Raw genomic sequence first — 17751 nt, 5'->3', positions numbered from 1 at the left:
ACTACAATCCTCATTTTCCCTACTCTACATTTTTCACTTTCGAGGTTTTCCACCTGTTACTCTCTTTCCCACTCTCCAGTCATTCTTGAAGTCGTACCCTACCTGACGAAAAATATCGATTTTCGCTGTTGTTTTGTTTTTCTTAGCGGTAGAGACTGTGCTCGACGGATTGCAATATGTTAAAAATTATCGTGTAATAAGTTAAAAATAGACATGTCGTTACTGAGCGCGTTATCATATGCGAAAGAACGATGCTAGAGTCGGCCAATAATCGTTCAGAAACCCGCAACGTCATAAGGACCATTTCACGATGCTCGGGGAGGGGCTAAGTGGGAAATTTATTTGGGGTAATCTTCTCCTATACTTATCCATGATTACTGAAAATTTTGTACCTAATATTGAAAAAGTCTTTCAGATAGGAAATTTAGAGAAACTTTTGTGTTTGCTAAGCCATGAAGGACCTATTTTAACTGCATTCTTTTATAAATAGCACACTACCCTGCACAGTATGTAAATCAGGTCGCAGCAGGTCAATCAAGTATCTGAAACCACGAGAGCGGCTCGAGTGTTGCTGTAGTTCGTATTTTCAGAGAGCTAAACCTGTGTGTGTAAACTTTCTTAATTCATCAATCAAAACAAATCCTACTTTCCTAGATGAGCGAATTTTTTTATGGTGTTTGCGAGGAAGACCTGGATGGCAGTAAAGGATTCAAAGGTATACTGGTGCTGCGTGAGATTTTTCAAGTAATTTTTGACGAGGGTAGTTAACGCGTGTACGTTACCCAAAGACTTAAATTTTCTTGGGTTTATCAATTGGTTACGGGCAAGAAATCAAGGAATTGCAGTATACTATTTGATCGTTTGAAGTTTAAAAAGGAAGTCTGGACAACAAATGAAGGACGAAGGGGTTACAAATTCACTGATGGCCACCAACAGTGAGAGCTGCTTCGCGTCTCGCGGATCCATTTTTGCCATTGTCGATAACATTCACTGGGCGATCGCCAGCGCCAAACACAACAAAGCTTATGTCCTTCGATTTGTGCCAGTACTTAAGCAGATTACAAAAGTTTTGAACGGAGCAGATGTGAAATTCATACGCCAAGCCGAATTCTACAGCGATCTGAAAGAAACCCTACACAAGATTGAAGACCACGTTAAGGAAAGTTCAACTCGTGGAAAATGGATGAATAGGTTGATGGCCAAGAAGAATCAAAAGAGTCTCAATGAATTTGAGAAGCATGTGGATGATCTCATAACACGAATCGTTTTTTCGTTCGCCCAGCGAGTTCAGCAGCAGAACATGGCTCGGCAAAAGAAGAAACCGTTGCCAGAGATACCGGAAGAAGATGAGTTGTGCAAATGCAAGATGGACGTGGAACGTGCTTGTCCGTTAGCAACAAATGATGATACTCCAGGGGAGGGAGTATCTTTGGCAAGTCAAGAAGATGACGTGACTGGCGAAAGATAAATGTTCAGCTTTGTTTTTATCTTCTATGACTCAAATGCTCGAAAAACATACGTGAACAGTTGAAAACAGCGCCTGTTAAGTGAAATGAGCTTTCATTTTGAAGCTACAACTTATTCAAAGTTGGTTCAAACAATCGTGGGAACACACAAACAAGCACTTGATTGTTACTCCTTTGTTATCCCCATCTTTACTAGAACTTTTAGACGCAAAGCTATTGTCTTAAAAAGATGTACTTTATTAATTAACTTTGAGCCTTTTTAAGTTCCAAGGTCTTTCAATGAATTGTTTATTTAGCTCTGTATATGGATTGGGAAATATGGAACACGGTTCCTATCAAAAGCATAAAATACATATTTGTGATCATTATTTATCAGTAATTTAATGACAATTTTGTATTTGTTCAGACTTCCTTGCCTACATTGGGTTGCATTAGATTTAGGTGATGGAAAGCCTAAAAAGTTTGTTTCTCTTTTTTATCACAAGTGATGATACATAAAGTAGAACTCCAATTACTTGCACCCTTAAGGCAAACAAAAAAAAAAATGATTAAGTTAGAGAAGTTTGAGTTTTAGGGGTTGGTATCCTGTTGATTACCAACAAGGAATTATATTTCTACCATTTGCCATTTCTGTACATTAAGTTTGTTGTCTTTTTTTTTTAAAGAATCTTTAGTTTGGAAAGTTAAGCTGAATGTTTTGTGTTTAAATAATTTATATTTCATTTGTATTAATTGGGATTAAGGATTAGGACTTGTAAATGAGCTATGCTCTGACACTTTGACATTATAAACCTACTTTTCCTTTTAGGGTCAAGTTACAAGGGTAATTTTGAATCTAGGGTAAGTAAAATTAGTTTAAGGTAAAAGGGAGTTCAAGGTAACCAAGTTAGAGTTAAGCTGATAGTAAATGACTGAAAAATGGGTTCAAATCCAAGGAAAATCACATCTTGTTTGAGTTAAAAAGGTATCAACTTAGGAAGGTTCAAGATAGCAATGTATTACTGTATTTCTTGTTGAAAATTAAAGGCTGGTCAATTCTTGTTGGATGAGCTTATCGATGATAAGTAAAGCTTTGTGCATGTATGGTCTAAGCTTATATTAGGGGGCATATTAAGAAAAATTATATTGTATAATCAACTTTTCACAAGTAGTCAGTTTACAATGATCACCTAATTATGGTATTGATAATGAATTTTACAATGCTTGCCTCTATCTGTGGTGAGCATATTCTCAATTTCTAAGCAGAGATTTATTCCTTAGTAACTCATGCTTTTGTCTTATATTAAATTTGTGACACCTTCCCAGCAGTACTTGTGAATATTGTACTTCAGGTCCAATTGAATCTGTATCAGTGGTGTTTGTTACTGGTTCAGAAGATGAATGGTTTGGCAGAATGTGTATTCTGAAAATGGTGAAATGTAAGGCTACTCTGTTTGGTGATTGAATGACAATTATTACTATGTGTGAAGGCTACTCCTTGTGTTCTCCCCATGGGTTATTACCCTGTTAATTCATTACAAAGTGTGATCTACTGCTTAATTCATATACTGCTGATTGGATTTGTCCAGTTAGGAATAGGTAGAAGGAATTTAGTTGAGCATTTTGTGGTACAAAAATGACTTAAAATTTCATGTCCTTGTTGGTAGTCCAGAGTATGCTCTCGATTCAATTATGACAAATTTAGAAAATGTAATTGGTTGTCATAACTGGTGAACCAGTAGAAAGTGTGGTCCGTTTCTAACCTAACTTATTGCTGATTGGAGATATCCAGTTAGTTAAAAGTAGAAGGAATTTTGTCAAGAATTTTTCAGTGTGGAGCTGCTGTGTTCATGAGATTAAAATGCCATCATTAAATGGATATTATGAACTCATGTACCCAACTTGCAATATTCACCCACTATAACTGTTATGTGGTAATTACAGAAGATAAGATATCCCTACCCCTAGGATCTTAGGAAGTTCCAGTTCCCAATTTTTACAGAGTAATTTTATGCAAGGCTAAATATTGGGTGCATAGTATTTCATGTTTATATCTTAACCTCTGGAATCCTTGACAGATTGAATAGGAGAGACTAGTTAAGAACTGCATTCATAAGTAGAGGATATCAGAGGGGAAACCTGTCCTCCCTCAAAGTGCTGTGAAGAAATGTTTCCAATCATTGCATTCCATTAATAATATGGTCAGCAGCACAAGTAGACAAAGAATTCTTCAGCAAAGTAGTGAAAGCCATACAATTTCCAGAATATCATGGAGGACTTAGGTAATTGAGAGATTTGCCCTTAGTGTTAACCAAATCTTATACACATAAAGTAGAGGGAAAAAAAACCCTGGAGGATCTTTTCAAATTACAAGTCTTAGAACTCTAACATTCAAACCCAATCTATTTTGTTTTACTTGTTGGTAATATATTTACTGTCCAAAACTTGTTGGCAAAAAGTTTTTTTGTTTTTCCCTAAGCAACTGACGATCAAGAAGTATGTGTCCCAACATTCCTGTTCTGAACCTTTTGAGGAAATCAACATGAGCTCTGCGGTAATCTGGTACTCCACCTAAGAAAATAAACAAACTATCACAAATTTTGAAGAGTTACTAAGTAACAACAATTACAGCAATAAATAAACTTGTAACAAATAATTGCTGATCAAAAATGAAATTACCTATGTCCTAAGAAAAACTCTGATAAAATAAGGATAGAAGTTGTCTATATAGTAGATTTATTAACAGAGCTACTGCGTAATGTAAAATTAATCAGTTATCATCAATGGGTGATTGGAAAGTGGGTGAAATATATATTAATCAAGTATCAAACATAAGACATTTTTGAAATAATTAAATTTTTTACAACATACCTGATATTGTAGCATTTAGTTTTTTGGCCCACTGTCTCATGACGAAGTTCACATTATCACTAGGGTTCCTGAGGCCAAAGCTTTCCACATATCTAGGACAACAGCATAATCTCAACAATGTTATAATTATCTTAAGTATCATCACTTTGATCAGAATTGTCAACCCTTCGATACCATAACAAAAAAAATATTAATATATATTTTTTTCAAGTTCATAATTTAATATGTTTGGAGGTAAACCAAAAAATGAGGGTGCATGTCAATGCAAATCTCATCTTGTTGACAGCTGCCTATGGCGAAGAGCCACCAAAAACATACAAACTTACATCCATTGACCCAAAGGAAGCTAAAACAAGATGGAACAAAACCAAAAGACAAACAGATCTAGAAAGAAAATGTGCATGGCTTTTTAATATCATTTTCCCCAAGAAATTTGCCAGTGAGACTAAACTTGGTACACCTAATCCAGTTTTCATGAATCATGTTAATTATTTCTTGTAATTGTCATTCCCTCTTCCCTCTTTTGTACTTGTGACTGTCAACCAGTTACTCATCTCTGGTTAACTGTGACACAACTATCAATGGAGTTAGGGGAGGGGAAGGGGAAGTTGGAAAGGAAGCACAACAGGTTGGGAATTCAATACAAGTAATCCTGGTTGTAATTAGATATTTATAACAAGAGCACCCTGCAGTCAAGATTCTCACTGAAAAGCTCCTTACAACTTAGTTTCATCTTCATGGAGGGAGTTTGCCTAAAAGGTACTGGTATTTCATGTGGTAATATCTTTGTCACAATTAAGTGTTTTTTTCATTTTAGAGGAAACTTAGTGAACACATAATAAAGTACTTATTCATATCCACCAAAACAGTCACTAACTGTGCTCTGCAAGTTTTAAGTAACACCATAAGGAACTCACTCAAAACGTTTTTCTTTGTTCAAGATATACAACAGATAATCAGCAATCAATTCCTCACCAACAATATGGTCTTTAAAACAACCTATAATAAAATGGAGTAGGCACTGATGTATCCATTATGTACTAAAAGTGTTTTGTACCCTGGAAGCTAAAGGCCAAGGATAACTATGTATAGAGTTGGTCATTGCAAGAGTCAAAACTCAACAGTCCTCATTGAGGGGCATAATTATTGAGATGAACCCATTAGCTCTGGAACAACACAATGTAATATATGGAAAGGGCCCACTATTTAAACAAGGTCTAACCCAAATCAGGGTCTTACACAATCAGTGGGCCTCAAGCTCTCTTTCCAAGATGGTTGATTTCATCAAACAAAAGTCCTTCCACTATCAACTTTTGGCCCAAACGTTCAGATATAAGGTTCACCTAAATTGAGGATTGTTTAGGACACCATTTTGTTAAACAATGGCTACACTTTGTTTAAATAATCAGCCCTAAATGTTCAAACCACAACAATTGGTCATAAAGACCAACAATGACACTTGTAAGTGGAAGCAACCGACACTTCGACTACCTAGACAGAAGTCATCTACAGATTCATCTGTTGATTCTGTAGTTGATTTGAAGCAGGGAAACTTGTTGTCAAATAACTTTCTGGAATTGTTGCATACAGAGAAATTGATAGATTGTTAACTTCAGTTAAAAGGACTACCAACCAGTTACCTGACTCTGGGGGGAAAGTAAATTGTTAATTCCAAAAAGTTGACCCAAACATCAAGAAAGCCAGGTGATAAGGTGTGTTCTCATCAAATTTTGATACACAGTGTTGCTTGGAATCACTCTTTTATTGTAAATAATTGTACAACATAACCTGGCTGAAACCCGGCAATGCTCTAATATGCAGTAAATGAAACCACACCTATTAATGCTAGCTTCATTCCTATTTCTGCAGTTGGTATATAAGGAGCCACCACACCTGAAAAATTGAGAAACATGGGAAGTACGAAAACAATGCTCTGCAGATCTGTTATAAGTACATCATGTACCCTGACTAACGGTGATTACTTAACTTAACTTAACTACACAGATTACCTGGAGTATCAATCATATATGTTACTGGCTCATCACACACCTGAAAGATATAATTTCAATACCAAAAATGTCCTTCTCAGAGACAGTCATTGTGAAACGAGTGTGTGGGGATCCTGGAAGCCTATACATTTATCAATATTTTAAAATTTGTATCATGCAGTTGTATGTTTTGGTTTCACAATGAAAAAGATACTTCAAAACACAGTTACTGATTAGGAAAGAGACAGAAAGAAAAGGAATAACTTGCAAGTTATGAACTGCCCAGTTTTACCCTGGAGCCTTAATACATCAAATACCATTTTATTTGTGTTCTTGAGAATGGGAGACCATTAGTAATGATGATTTAACAAAGGAACAGAAGAGCTGAACCATAGAAAAAATTGACAGTATAGTCCTAAGAAGGACTGTTGTCGGTAGTGGTGACTAATGTTCAGACAACCTGAGTGGAAGTCATCATCACAGTCAAGTGAACAATTGTGGTAAGTTGAATGTTCTAGGTACTCTCATGTAAAATATACAAGTAGAGTTACAGTCAGAGTGTTTTTTTTTTCATGCTTTTCACCTTTGAATAGAAGCAATTAAATTTCTTAAGTTGATGGGTATGGAAAAACCTTTACATATAATGTGTGTTAGTAAAGGTTGTAAGCACCTTACATACATTTACTTAAACTGTATATAAGTATAGGTAATACGCACCTTAAAAACATTTACATGCACAGTGTGTAAGTATAGGTAGTAAGCACCTTAAAGTGTTTACTTACACCATGTTTGAGTATAGGTAGTAAGCACCTTAAAATGGGTAATTGTGAAGAAGAGCTCCCCAAAAAACCTGTCGGCCGACTGTCGGTCAACTGTTGGCCGACAGTTGGTCGTCTGTCGGCCGTTTGTCGGCCAACAGTTGGCCGACAGACGGCCAACAGGTTTTGCCCGAAATATAGGCTACCTGTCGGCCGACAGTGGACCGACAGTCGGCCGACAGTCAGCCAACTGTTGGTAATGTGTCGGATTGTTATGTCACGTTAACTGTTCGTTTTTAACACAATTTTTCTTTTTTCTTAACCTGTCGGTAACCTGTTGGTTAGCTATCGGTAGACTGTCGGCCGACAGGTGTTTTGGGGAGCTCTTCTTCACAATTACCTTAAAATGTTTACATACACCATGTGTAAGTATAGGTAGTAAACACCTTAAAAATGTTTATATACACCATGTCTGAGTATAGGTAGTAAACACCTTAATTTTTTCTTGCATGGATCTTGTTATCCCTGGAACTGCACCCACTCTAGTTGCTTTGCCTTTACACAAACCAAGAAATCAATAATATTATAGTTGTCTTAATTTCAAAGAAAAAACAGTTTAATTCAAATGTTCCAAACCTTCACCTAAAGTATTGGCCTCTGGAAGCAAGAAAATTAAACTTCAGTAACTGCACTTTGTCTTTCACAGGTGCATGTGTGTTGTGGGAAAGTTCACATTCAGAACATTCATAATAACACTTTCCACTGTCTAGCTCACTGCTGAGAAGACTAAAGTTTAAAATTACTATAAAGATCACATAAATATCCACTTAAGGGATATTGCAATATTTAACAGAAGATAAAAACTGGCATGTTTTCAGTAGTCATTATAGTAAGTAATTTTCATAATTTCAGAGGGGGCGGGGACTGAAGAAGATTATTAGAGATAGAGCAAATACCTTTCCGCAGGTATTTTCTTCGGAGTGCATTTATCAAAGAAGACTTTCCAGTATTTGGCAAACCACAGGTCAAAATATTGTATGGCTTGTCTGGATTCTACAAACAAAAGTTAAAAGACAGTTACTGCTTTCAAAATAGTTGATGTTCCTGAGAGATATTTTGTATATGCTACTTGGATTGCAATATGTAGCCAAGACTGCATTGGACTGCTAACTTCATCATAGGCTGTTGGTCACTCTTTGATTTTTTGGATGTCATGTTGGTGCCATGGGGTCTAGTTATTGAATATGCTTCCAGAAAAATAACTAATTTTATGACTAAAAAGTCATTTTTATTCCACTGTTTCAATGCTTGGGAATTGTAGTTACAATAGTCAATTATTATGAGATTCTAGCTCTCTTTACTTGCATGAGCTCGTACTACTTCACAATATATAAACATAATTGTGGCCCTCTGAAAAATCAAAATTGATATGTTGGTACTAAAGAAATTACTCATTCATCACGAGGAACATTCCACATTCTAAAGGTTGAGATAACATTATTACCCACAGAACATGTGAAATTTCAGGGTGATTGGGGCACCTGGAGTGAATTTATAGTGTTAGATTCCAGTGGATCATATTGCTACTTGCTCCCTATTTTAATACAACTGCACATTCATTAAATTACAAAGCAATTCCATAAAGAAACATTTTTCAAAAAATTACTAATATCACCAATACTAACTGATCTAATGTATGTTCCTTCATATTCAGCATCCTTTACTGCTTCAAGAATAGCTGGCACAACCTGTAAGGTAACTGTCGATCATGATATTGATATATTACAATTACTGGTAATATACATGTATTTTAAAAACACAACAGGTTCACCATTGATTTCAGTGTACTTGAAGGTGCTGCACATGTGTATCAAGAAGTTGTTTCTGCTTCAATCTTAAATCCCCTCTGTATTAAAGTAATTCATTTATGTAACAGCTTAATGTTTTGTCCAATATTTGTGCCTTTAATGAAGCCTGCTTCATCAGGGCTGGTTAAAAGACATGTATTAAATTAATTTATCTGTGCTACCTATTTCTTCATTTGTGATATTAGACAGGCTGGCTCAGTTTGGCTTTGAGGCTGGATGAAATGGCAGCCTGTATAAACAAGGCTACACTACAGCAATCAATTAGATTTTGCATTAACTGAGCTATGAAAACAAAAAAAACAAAACAATGACAGCAAAAGGGATGTTATCAAATCAAATTTTTAATAAGTATAGACTCAGACTAACTGTCACTTGCTCACAAACAAATTGCAAACCTAATCTTTAACCATCTTTTTGTTTACCCTTTTAATGCTGTAATGATACTGAGATTTACTATCGGTAAGCACAGCTCTAGTTCCCTCACTTTCCAGTTGTCTCAGGATCTCCTACAATTCAGAGGTCATTATTGTTATTATCAAACTAATCTTGTCCCTTGTTTATTATACCAGTATCTAATTGTTCAGTTTTCAGTTTGCCCTGGCTTTGCTAGTACAATACTTTGTGTAAAATACCAAACAAAAACTTTTTGTAAGCCACCATAGGCATGACTGCCACATAAATAAATTTGAAAGCATTCTTTAATACAAATAATTCAGATAGATTCATCTATGGGCGACAGCAAGGAATGAAAGCAATAACAAATGAAGATTGAGGTGAAAGAACAAGGATAAACAGACCAACAAAGGAACAAAGGATAGTTAAAACTTATATAAATTTGTACAGAAAACCCATTACAATGTCCACCCATTAATTACTTTAAACTTACAAGATAGACTGAAAACTAACTATGAAAACTAGGGGATGTAAGCTAAACTTACATTTGTTGCAATGATGGCCAAAATTTATATACTGTCAGCACAAAGGAAACTGAGAAAAAGATGAACAACCTGCCAAAGCCAAGGTGAACAACAAAAGAGTTGCTAGGCAAGGGAAGTATTAATACCCCATGGGTTACCTAATACATGATAAAAGCATGTTAGCTGGACAGAAATTCTAACTAGCCCCTGATATCCAATAGTTTTTTTTTTGTTACACCATACAGAATTCTACTAATAGATCTGTCTACCTTTAAAGTAAAATAAAACTAATCAAACCCTTTGCTTGGCCATTCCTATGAGATCCATCTTGTTAAGCACAAGTACATGTGGTCTGCTTGACAAATTATTTTGAAACTTGGGGTTTCTTCCAGTAAAGGGAATTTGTATCTCAGTTAAGGAATACATATGAGTACCTTTGATAGCAATGGTATTCACAAGGTGAATTAAACTGCAAAGGGGTTTTCTGGAATTGAAGGACAATTATAGGTAAACATATAAAAGTGCCCTTGAAGCTATTAGGAATTGTTCCATGGTACACTTTGCTAGAGCAACATTTCTTGAAAGAGAAATAAACTTGTAGAGGAGTCATGTTAAGTGGTGAGGAAAATTTACAGTCTACACATAATTCCATAGGAGACAAAAAGGTTTTGCCATGCCAAAAAGTTTGGGTCAATCTTTGCATACTCAAACTGGTCAATTGAGAAAAGCTTGTCATTAATTTTGAGAGGATTGCAGCGAACAGTCTTTGACTATGATCTTTCCATGCCAAGTTGAATTTTGTTAATCTCAAGATCTTCAAATGGGTTTTAAAAGTTTCCAAAGAATGTTTCAAAAATTTGGCATACCTTCTGTAAAGGACTTGACCCTGACTTCAATCTTGATTGACATTGTCTGCAGGTGCATGGGTGTGTTTTGTGTGTAGGAGGGATATGTGCAAGGAAAAAGAGAGTTTCAAATATAAGGGGAAGATGATTAAGTGGAAATGCAAATGGAATGGCCTTACCCCACTGTGACAATTTGGGATCAAAATAAAGGATATTCTTGCATCATGAACTTCCACAACACAGTCACACTTTGGTAGCTTTAGTTGCATCTTACGGAAACCTAACAAGACGATCACACAATATTTTGGGCATGTCAAGGCTTGACTTTCAATACAACTCAAGGTACAATAAAATATTTCCATATGAACCTACAGCCTGAAATTTTCCTTCAACCTTTGACTTGTGAACCAATTTTTGTAGGAAACAAAAACAGCTCTAGATGTCACAGTCACATGTTCTTGATGTTCAAAGATTTGCATTACTTGTGAGAGAAAGCTGTTGGGTGACAAGTTCTTACCATTCAACAAAATGTAAAATTTTAACACTGCTCTGAAATCTTGCTCTAAAGTGTTGTTGGCAAGTTGTGTGATTCCTTTCACTTTGTCATAAGAATGAGATGCATCATATACATACCAACTTAAAATGGAATAAATTGTACAATTATGAAAACTTTCCAATAAAAATCCTAAAAGTTTCAAAGTAACCCACTGTTCTTCTTTATTTCAACTATTGCAATGCTGTATAGTCCTAAACATACCCCTCCAGTTTAAACAGGCAATTCCTTTTGCAGAAACATTGTCAGAATTATATGCGGAGCTGAATATCTTTCACATGAAAACCTCACCCCAATGTTTTGCAATCTAAATAACCTTAATATTTTCAACAAAATTACTTGAAATCACTTGAAATTGAAAACGTTAAAAAAGGTTTAACTCAACCTAAAAGCATTATAATTTAATTGAAGGCAAATGTTTCTCAGCAAGGCTGGTTTCATTCCCTTGGCATTGTGGTATGAAATAAAATTTCATTCACCTGATTTGCACATTTTGCAGTTGATTGATGTTAACTGAACTCTGAAATGGCTTCATGTGATATTGTGTAACAGCAAGTGTTTTTTAACTTCTTTACCATAGAAAATTTTTCCTTTTACATAAAAAAAAGTAATTGCATGTTCCCTTGTAAAATTAAGGAAAATACCACTTGTGCTCTCCGAGTTGTGGAAATTGACCTTGTTGCTGTGTGACTTTGGCAATTCCTGCAAATTCTAAAAACATGCATGACATCTATCCCTAATTTTACTTGGCTCCATGCAATTACCTTTATTAACCACAACATACAATATCAAACATGGCTTCAAGTATATACATTAGATTGATATGGGATTTCAAGTCATTTCCCACCAATCTTTTAAATAAAAAAGTTTAACCTTCTCTGGCTCATACTCAATCCTCCCATTATTATTTTCCTCCTCTAGTGAGATTAAAGAAATTTTTTTTTTCACCACTTTTCATCACATAAAGAAAGGTACATGTACAATACATGCCAGTAATTACCACCCACACTACTGTAGAACCTATGTTAAGCAGTCTGCAATCCTCCACCGAAGGTCTGGATTTTCTTCACAGTGATCTCACCTTATTCCGCAGATATTCTAGCTTTGAAATGCCGATGTGGACCCTGCATGAAAATGAGGCTACTACATAAAACATCTCACTTATAACTTTGTTTATTATGGGCAAAATAGTATCAAAATAGAACCAAAGATATAACTCTACATTCTTGTTGATGTCTTAAACACATATCTAGTAACTGTGAGTCACAGGATAAGTCAAGTGACTAAGGGAGTATCAAAGTGAGGCTGGTCAACTGAAGTTCCTTTGACCTTCCAACGATGTCTGAAATGCTTTGCTATACTTCATAAACAGCATAGGAATTTTTTTTAGCTCAAACTGTTTCTTCCTGATTAAATGTGCTGGTCATGTGATTTTAAAAACATGAAAGCAAGGCTGTGATATTTGGCTTTGCTTGACAATTCAATAATACAAAAAGAAAACTTGCTATCATTCCTGATATAATTATTAAAGATAATTTTTCTCATAAGAAGACCAGTTGTCAGCCATAGGCACTAGAGATTTAATCATAAGCAAATATTTTTGTAACTTGGGACTCAAAGTGTGTGTAACTTAATCATCCAAAACAGAATTATATTCTTAACCATCTTCATCCTTTTCACTCTTGTTATTATCACCAGAGCCACTGTCTTCATCATTATGCATATTTTCACACATTTCTCCAATATCTCAACACACACATTGATCCATGCAGTTCAGCCCATTCTTTCTACACTGACAGCATTTGTCACACATTATGCCCCAGCACACTTGCACTTTACATGATGAATAATAGCCTGAGGTACTGGAGGCAGTTTCTTCATTATAACAACCCAACGGTCACTATCCCATGGTCAACCAAAACTCTAAAGTGATAGCAGGGTGGGATTTGCTACCATATCATTATTCCACACCAGATTGCTTATTGAAATACAACCTCAGTTGGGGGGCAGCCTCTTTAACTGGGCTTGTTTCTAACTAAAGACCACCATCTGGGAATAACACTTGCACCTTCAAGCTCAGAAAGACCCATGATGATTTCAGCTTCCAATTGAAAGCTTTTTAACATGTGGATTTCTCTTTTCCTGAAAAACAACCAGTGTTGTCTGCTCCACTTAAAGCTGGGAGAGTGGCTGCCATTTCAGGACCTATGGTGCAAAAAATTGGCCAAAGAATAATTTCTCGATGATTCCTGCCTGTACCAGTGACAAAAGGGGTTTCTTGCAAAACGTTGAATAATTTCTGAGAGCCAAGACAAAAACCTCAGTGTCAAGAGAATGTTGTACTTCTGGCTGTAGTATCAACGTCATGTAAAATAATCTTCATGTCTACCCCCTTCTGGTTGCTTTGGAGACAAGAAAATCTTATCTTGTTCCCATGTATTCTGACCTCCTACTAAAACTATACTACTAATCCACCATTTTGGCAGCCAAACTTGACAGTCTTCTATGCTAGATAGTCTCGCAGCACCATCTTTGTTGTGGTGTGTAAAGAAGCTTCTTCATTGGAATCTTTGTGATGTGCATTGAAGCAGTGATTCAATCATACTTCTGATTCATGCCTTTTTGCTTCTTGTTTGAGTATCTCCTTTTAGAGAAGATGGCAGACTGTATTTGTCAAAAAAAAGGATTTCTTTATTTTCGCTGAGCATCTTGAAAATGTGACAAACAAAGTGATTTAGTTTTTGATCCATTTGGGTTTGTCCAGGGATTAAACCTCAGATATTGCATCCACCAGAGTGACTCTCATTTGTACTTCTGTAGTTTGGTTGACGGTTCTGTCATTGTCTTCACTTAGACTTACAGGCAGTTTCTCTAAAATACTAATTAAGGCATTCTTACATGAACAGCAAAGTAATGTACCATCAGTAACAAACATTGATCTTGGCAACATGGAGCTTCTTGGATTTCAATCTCTGGCAGACTCTTGTATACAATTATCATTCTTACAAACAGGTTCCTGTCCTCATGCAGCTCCACCATGCTGTTTTCAATCCCTAATTTGATGTTTCTGCCAGCAGTCTTCCAACTGGAAAGCTTCTAGTTCTTCATAAGGTCCCAGAGATTGACTTCCACCTAGGGACAGGGGCAGGGAGCAGGGGAGAGGGGTTGTAGGATATTGGCTGTGTCACGATACTTTACCTGATCCCTCATAAAGCATACCATCATAAAATTCTTATCATCCCTCCCTCAATGGCAGTTAGTCAGCAGTCATTTTCTACATGCTCCCCTTCATACTCTTTTAGCAACAACAGATTTCCCCTCTGTTCCCCCTGAAAATCATGTGATTTCCAAATCTTCCAGTTTGAGCTGAAACAAACATCTATGCTGCTAAACAAACATGCTATGCTCTAAACATTGTTGGAGGGTCAAAACCAGCCTCACTTCCATGTTTGCTTGGTCGCATGCCTTATCTTGTGACTTACAGTAACTAGATATCTGTTTAAGACATCAACAACAACATAGAGTTAATCTTTGGTTTTATTTTGGTGCTATTTTGCCCATAATAAATGAAGTTATAAGTCAGATGCTTTATGTAGTAGCCTCGTTTTTATACAGTCCACTGGGCCATTTTTAAGACATCTTCTAAAAAGCGTTGGAGCAGATTGCAAAAGTGGCAACACGATATTTCTGTTTATTCAGTGTCCCCTTTCTATATCTAGTGCAGTAGCTTGCTTTCAGCAAGAAATTTCCACGTGAGTACAAATACTGTCAGACTACTACTTGAATTCCTTTTTAACCATAATGTAAGCACATACCCCCAAATATTGTAATTGGAGAGGTTGTGGGAGGGGTGGGGTGAAAGTAATGTGCTTCTTGGCAACCTGTTGGCAATCATTCGTGCCAACTTTTCGAAGAAATTTACGTTTGGAAAATTACTCACCTTTCGCCATGTGGCCTGGAAACCATTTTAAAAATATGCTAGGATGAAAATGTTCCGGAAGGCGAAAAGATGGTCGGAAACTTGCATTTGCAAGCCACAACTCCGCGCGGTTCACGTAAGGACTAACTGCCATGTTGGACAACCGCAGAGAGCATGCTGGGACTATTTCGACTGCTGGATAACGGGCACTGCAGACGGATAAACAACGCGTTCGCGAAATCGCGTTTGATTATTTTCATAACGTATCTACTCAATGTAAAACTTGACAAACAAACTTAGAAGAGTCTTAGCCATTTATTCCTTGGTTGTGCCCTGTAAAGTGAAAAGATAATGCCTGGCGTCACAAGTAAGTTTCGTGTGCAACGTTATCATCATCGCATTCATGTGGATTGGTGTGAAACACATCTAGCTGTGGCGTGTTGTTGTCTTTAATTCAAGAAACAATTACGCTTTGGGATGCCTAAGGATCTAGGTCTATTTTACGTAAAGCCTGTCTTAAAAATTTCCAGGTAAATTACCAGATGGCTGGGAGCGTTCAGAAACGGCTAACGGCATTCCATACTATGTAAAGTAAGTTCATATTTGCTTGGAGATTTTGTTTTGTGGAAGTTTAACCAACTTCAGTCCGCATTATTGTACTTTGAATTTGATTTTATCTGAAAATATAACTGTGGAAGTAGAAACTGGAAGACGTCAATACTTATTTCTCCTTTTAAAGCTTAAAACATACCTCAACAAACTAATGGTCTATAGAAATGTCGTAGTAAAGAAAGTCGTAAGATTTCCGCACAACCTTCATTATGCATATAGTTTTTGGATAAAGAAAACGATGACCAAAACAGCAGAGTGCGTTTGGGGCTACGTCTTTGTTTTAGAATAGCATGGGACTGTGTGGAAATCTTTCCTTTCGGTGAGATTGCGTATTGGTCTCACTGATAGGGAAAAGGTTTATTGGTTAAGTGAACAATTTTTAACTCATAAAGTTAAATTTGTACTTAATGTGTCTGTTTTTATTGATCTGACACAATATTGATTGTAGATAAAGCTAACCGAAAGTGGCTGAATACAGTTTGCATGTGGTCAGCCACAGTTTGCCTGATGGTTATAAATCACACAAACAAACATGGCAGTGAAAACTCGGTTGTTGAAATGCAGTATTCCTACCAGAAGTTGGATGAGCAAATCAGTCAAGATGTGTCCAACTCTGTTTATTTGTGAAAAAAATTGTGGAAATCAGTTTACTTAGCTAAATTGTCTCCAAAAAATTCGGAGTCAAGTTGCCACAACAGCATAACCTACTGCTGCCAGGAGGAGAGCCACAATAATAATTTATTTTTCAGTGTTTCATTAATTACCCTACTGCTGCTACTGTTTTCAAGAACTTCTTACTGTGGACAGACAGAAGAGAAAAGCAAAGGAAATGTTAATGTCAGCTAAAAAACAACCCATTTTATCTTTCACCCCAAGTGTAAGCTGCAAAGTGCAAGGCAATGATTAAGGCAGCCAGAGGGGAACTTTTCAGGTGACACTCAATTTATCCCACCCAAAAACAAGGAAAAAAAAATTGGCTGAACATCGCATTCTTTATGGCTAGAAACATGACCCAAAGAATGTTGTATTTTCTTTAATAATCCTTAAAATCATGCCAGTACTGCAAATTGGTCAAAATATGCAAACTTTATACAATATTTTTTATCTTTACTCAAAGCCAACTTTCCAAAAATAACTTGAAAGAGTTGAATGATTTAATTTTGGTTCTATGAATTTTTCTAAGGCCCTCTCTATAATTAGCAAAGAGACATAGCAAGGAGTATCATTTTAAGGTTTATCCTACCAACAAAGTAAATTTCTCCTCATGCATCTCAGGTAAACAAATTCAAAACAACTTGGGCTGTTGGGGAGAAAATTTTGCATTGTGGAGGCAATTCTTTGCAGACAGTTCCTTTATGCAAGTGTCACTTGATGATTTCCTTGAAGATTCAAAGCACTCAAATTCTCATGGAAAACTTGTTCTTATTGGCCGTAACTCTGCTTTCAACTGCCTTTGCTGAGAGAGTCCAAGATACCTTGCAAGAGCTGTTTCAAAGCATGAACAAGTTGAATATCTGACAGTCTCATTGTGTTCCAAATTTTTATAAAGAACACACACACAAGGTGCTCAAACAAACAATGGCTCCTTTGTGAAAATTAATCTAGCATTGCTTCATAGAGGTCTTTTTTTCAATGCCATGATGCACTTGAGGATGTAAAGGTGCTAAATAAAATGCTCTTAAAGTCCTCTCTGAACTTATCCCCTTCCACAATTGTCAACAAAAGTGGCACAACAAAACTAAACACAGTCATTGAAGAAGTGAAGTACATGAAGGTCACACTCTCTTAAAGTCATTTGATAGGGCAATTGGTGATTCATCACAAGGCAGGATTACAAAGAAGTCCATGGCCAGAAAGCTTGCAGAGCCTGATATTGGCTACTATCACTTGAAGACACTTTTTACGACTAAAGGAGAAAGGGGGTTCTTGCCATTTTTGCCAATCTGCCAGCAAGCAGTTGAACTTGTTGTGTTTG

The 17751-nt window shown here is 36.3% G+C and overlaps 3 protein-coding genes and 1 pseudogene across 4 annotated transcripts in view; 2 read left to right on the top strand and 2 right to left on the bottom strand.

Moving 5' to 3' along the window:
- The first annotated feature begins 542 nt into the window (after positions 1-542).
- Positions 543-2510, top strand: LOC131783774 (uncharacterized). Its single transcript, XM_059100538.2, has one exon. The coding sequence runs from the start codon at positions 893-895 to the stop codon at positions 1466-1468; it is 576 nt and encodes a 191-aa protein (XP_058956521.2). The 5' UTR covers positions 543-892; the 3' UTR covers positions 1469-2510.
- Positions 2511-3634: 1124 nt separating this feature from the next.
- Positions 3635-15344, bottom strand: LOC131769450 (mitochondrial ribosome-associated GTPase 1-like). Its single transcript, XM_066159330.1, has 12 exons — positions 15186-15344; positions 10909-10972; positions 10145-10250; positions 9353-9436; positions 8748-8810; positions 8019-8115; positions 7556-7617; positions 6326-6365; positions 6153-6209; positions 5234-5315; positions 4317-4408; positions 3635-4016 (listed from the first exon to the last, which is right to left on the bottom strand). The coding sequence occupies exons 1-12, from the start codon at positions 15316-15318 to the stop codon at positions 3877-3879; spliced, it is 1020 nt and encodes a 339-aa protein (XP_066015427.1). The 5' UTR covers positions 15319-15344; the 3' UTR covers positions 3635-3876.
- Positions 13157-14284, bottom strand: LOC136277338 (uncharacterized; annotated as a pseudogene).
- A 29-nt stretch (positions 15345-15373) lies between the features above and the next one.
- Positions 15374-17751, top strand: part of LOC131769441 (dystrophin) — a 30856-nt gene continuing 28478 nt past the window's right edge. For both annotated transcript variants that reach the window (XM_059085165.2, XM_059085164.2), the window contains exons 1-2: positions 15374-15531; positions 15695-15755. In XM_059085165.2, coding sequence (XP_058941148.1) covers positions 15516-15531; positions 15695-15755 — 77 coding nt within the window. In that variant the 5' untranslated portion in view covers positions 15374-15515. The remainder of the gene's footprint in view (positions 15532-15694; positions 15756-17751) is intronic.

This window comes from Pocillopora verrucosa, chromosome 12, assembly GCF_036669915.1.
Source record: "Pocillopora verrucosa isolate sample1 chromosome 12, ASM3666991v2, whole genome shotgun sequence".
In the NCBI taxonomy this organism is placed as follows: domain Eukaryota; kingdom Metazoa; phylum Cnidaria; class Anthozoa; order Scleractinia; family Pocilloporidae; genus Pocillopora; species Pocillopora verrucosa.
This window is presented reverse-complemented; position numbering and strand designations above follow the sequence as displayed.

Bases quoted from the DNA above. Each gene is read 5' to 3' on its own strand.
- LOC131769450 (XM_066159330.1), bottom strand. From the start codon at position 15,318: ATGGCAGTTAGTCCTTACGTGAACCGCGCGGAGTTGTGGCTTGCAAAT. The intron at 6,366-7,555 runs GTGTTTACTACC...TATATCTTTCAG, and splicing joins CCATGCAAGAAAAAATTAAG to GTGTGTGATGAGCCAGTAAC. The intron at 4,017-4,316 runs GTATGTTGTAAA...TTATTTTCTTAG, and splicing joins ACTAAATGCTACAATATCAG to GTGGAGTACCAGATTACCGC.
- LOC131783774 (XM_059100538.2), top strand. From the start codon at position 893: ATGAAGGACGAAGGGGTTACAAATTCACTGATGGCCACCAACAGTGAG.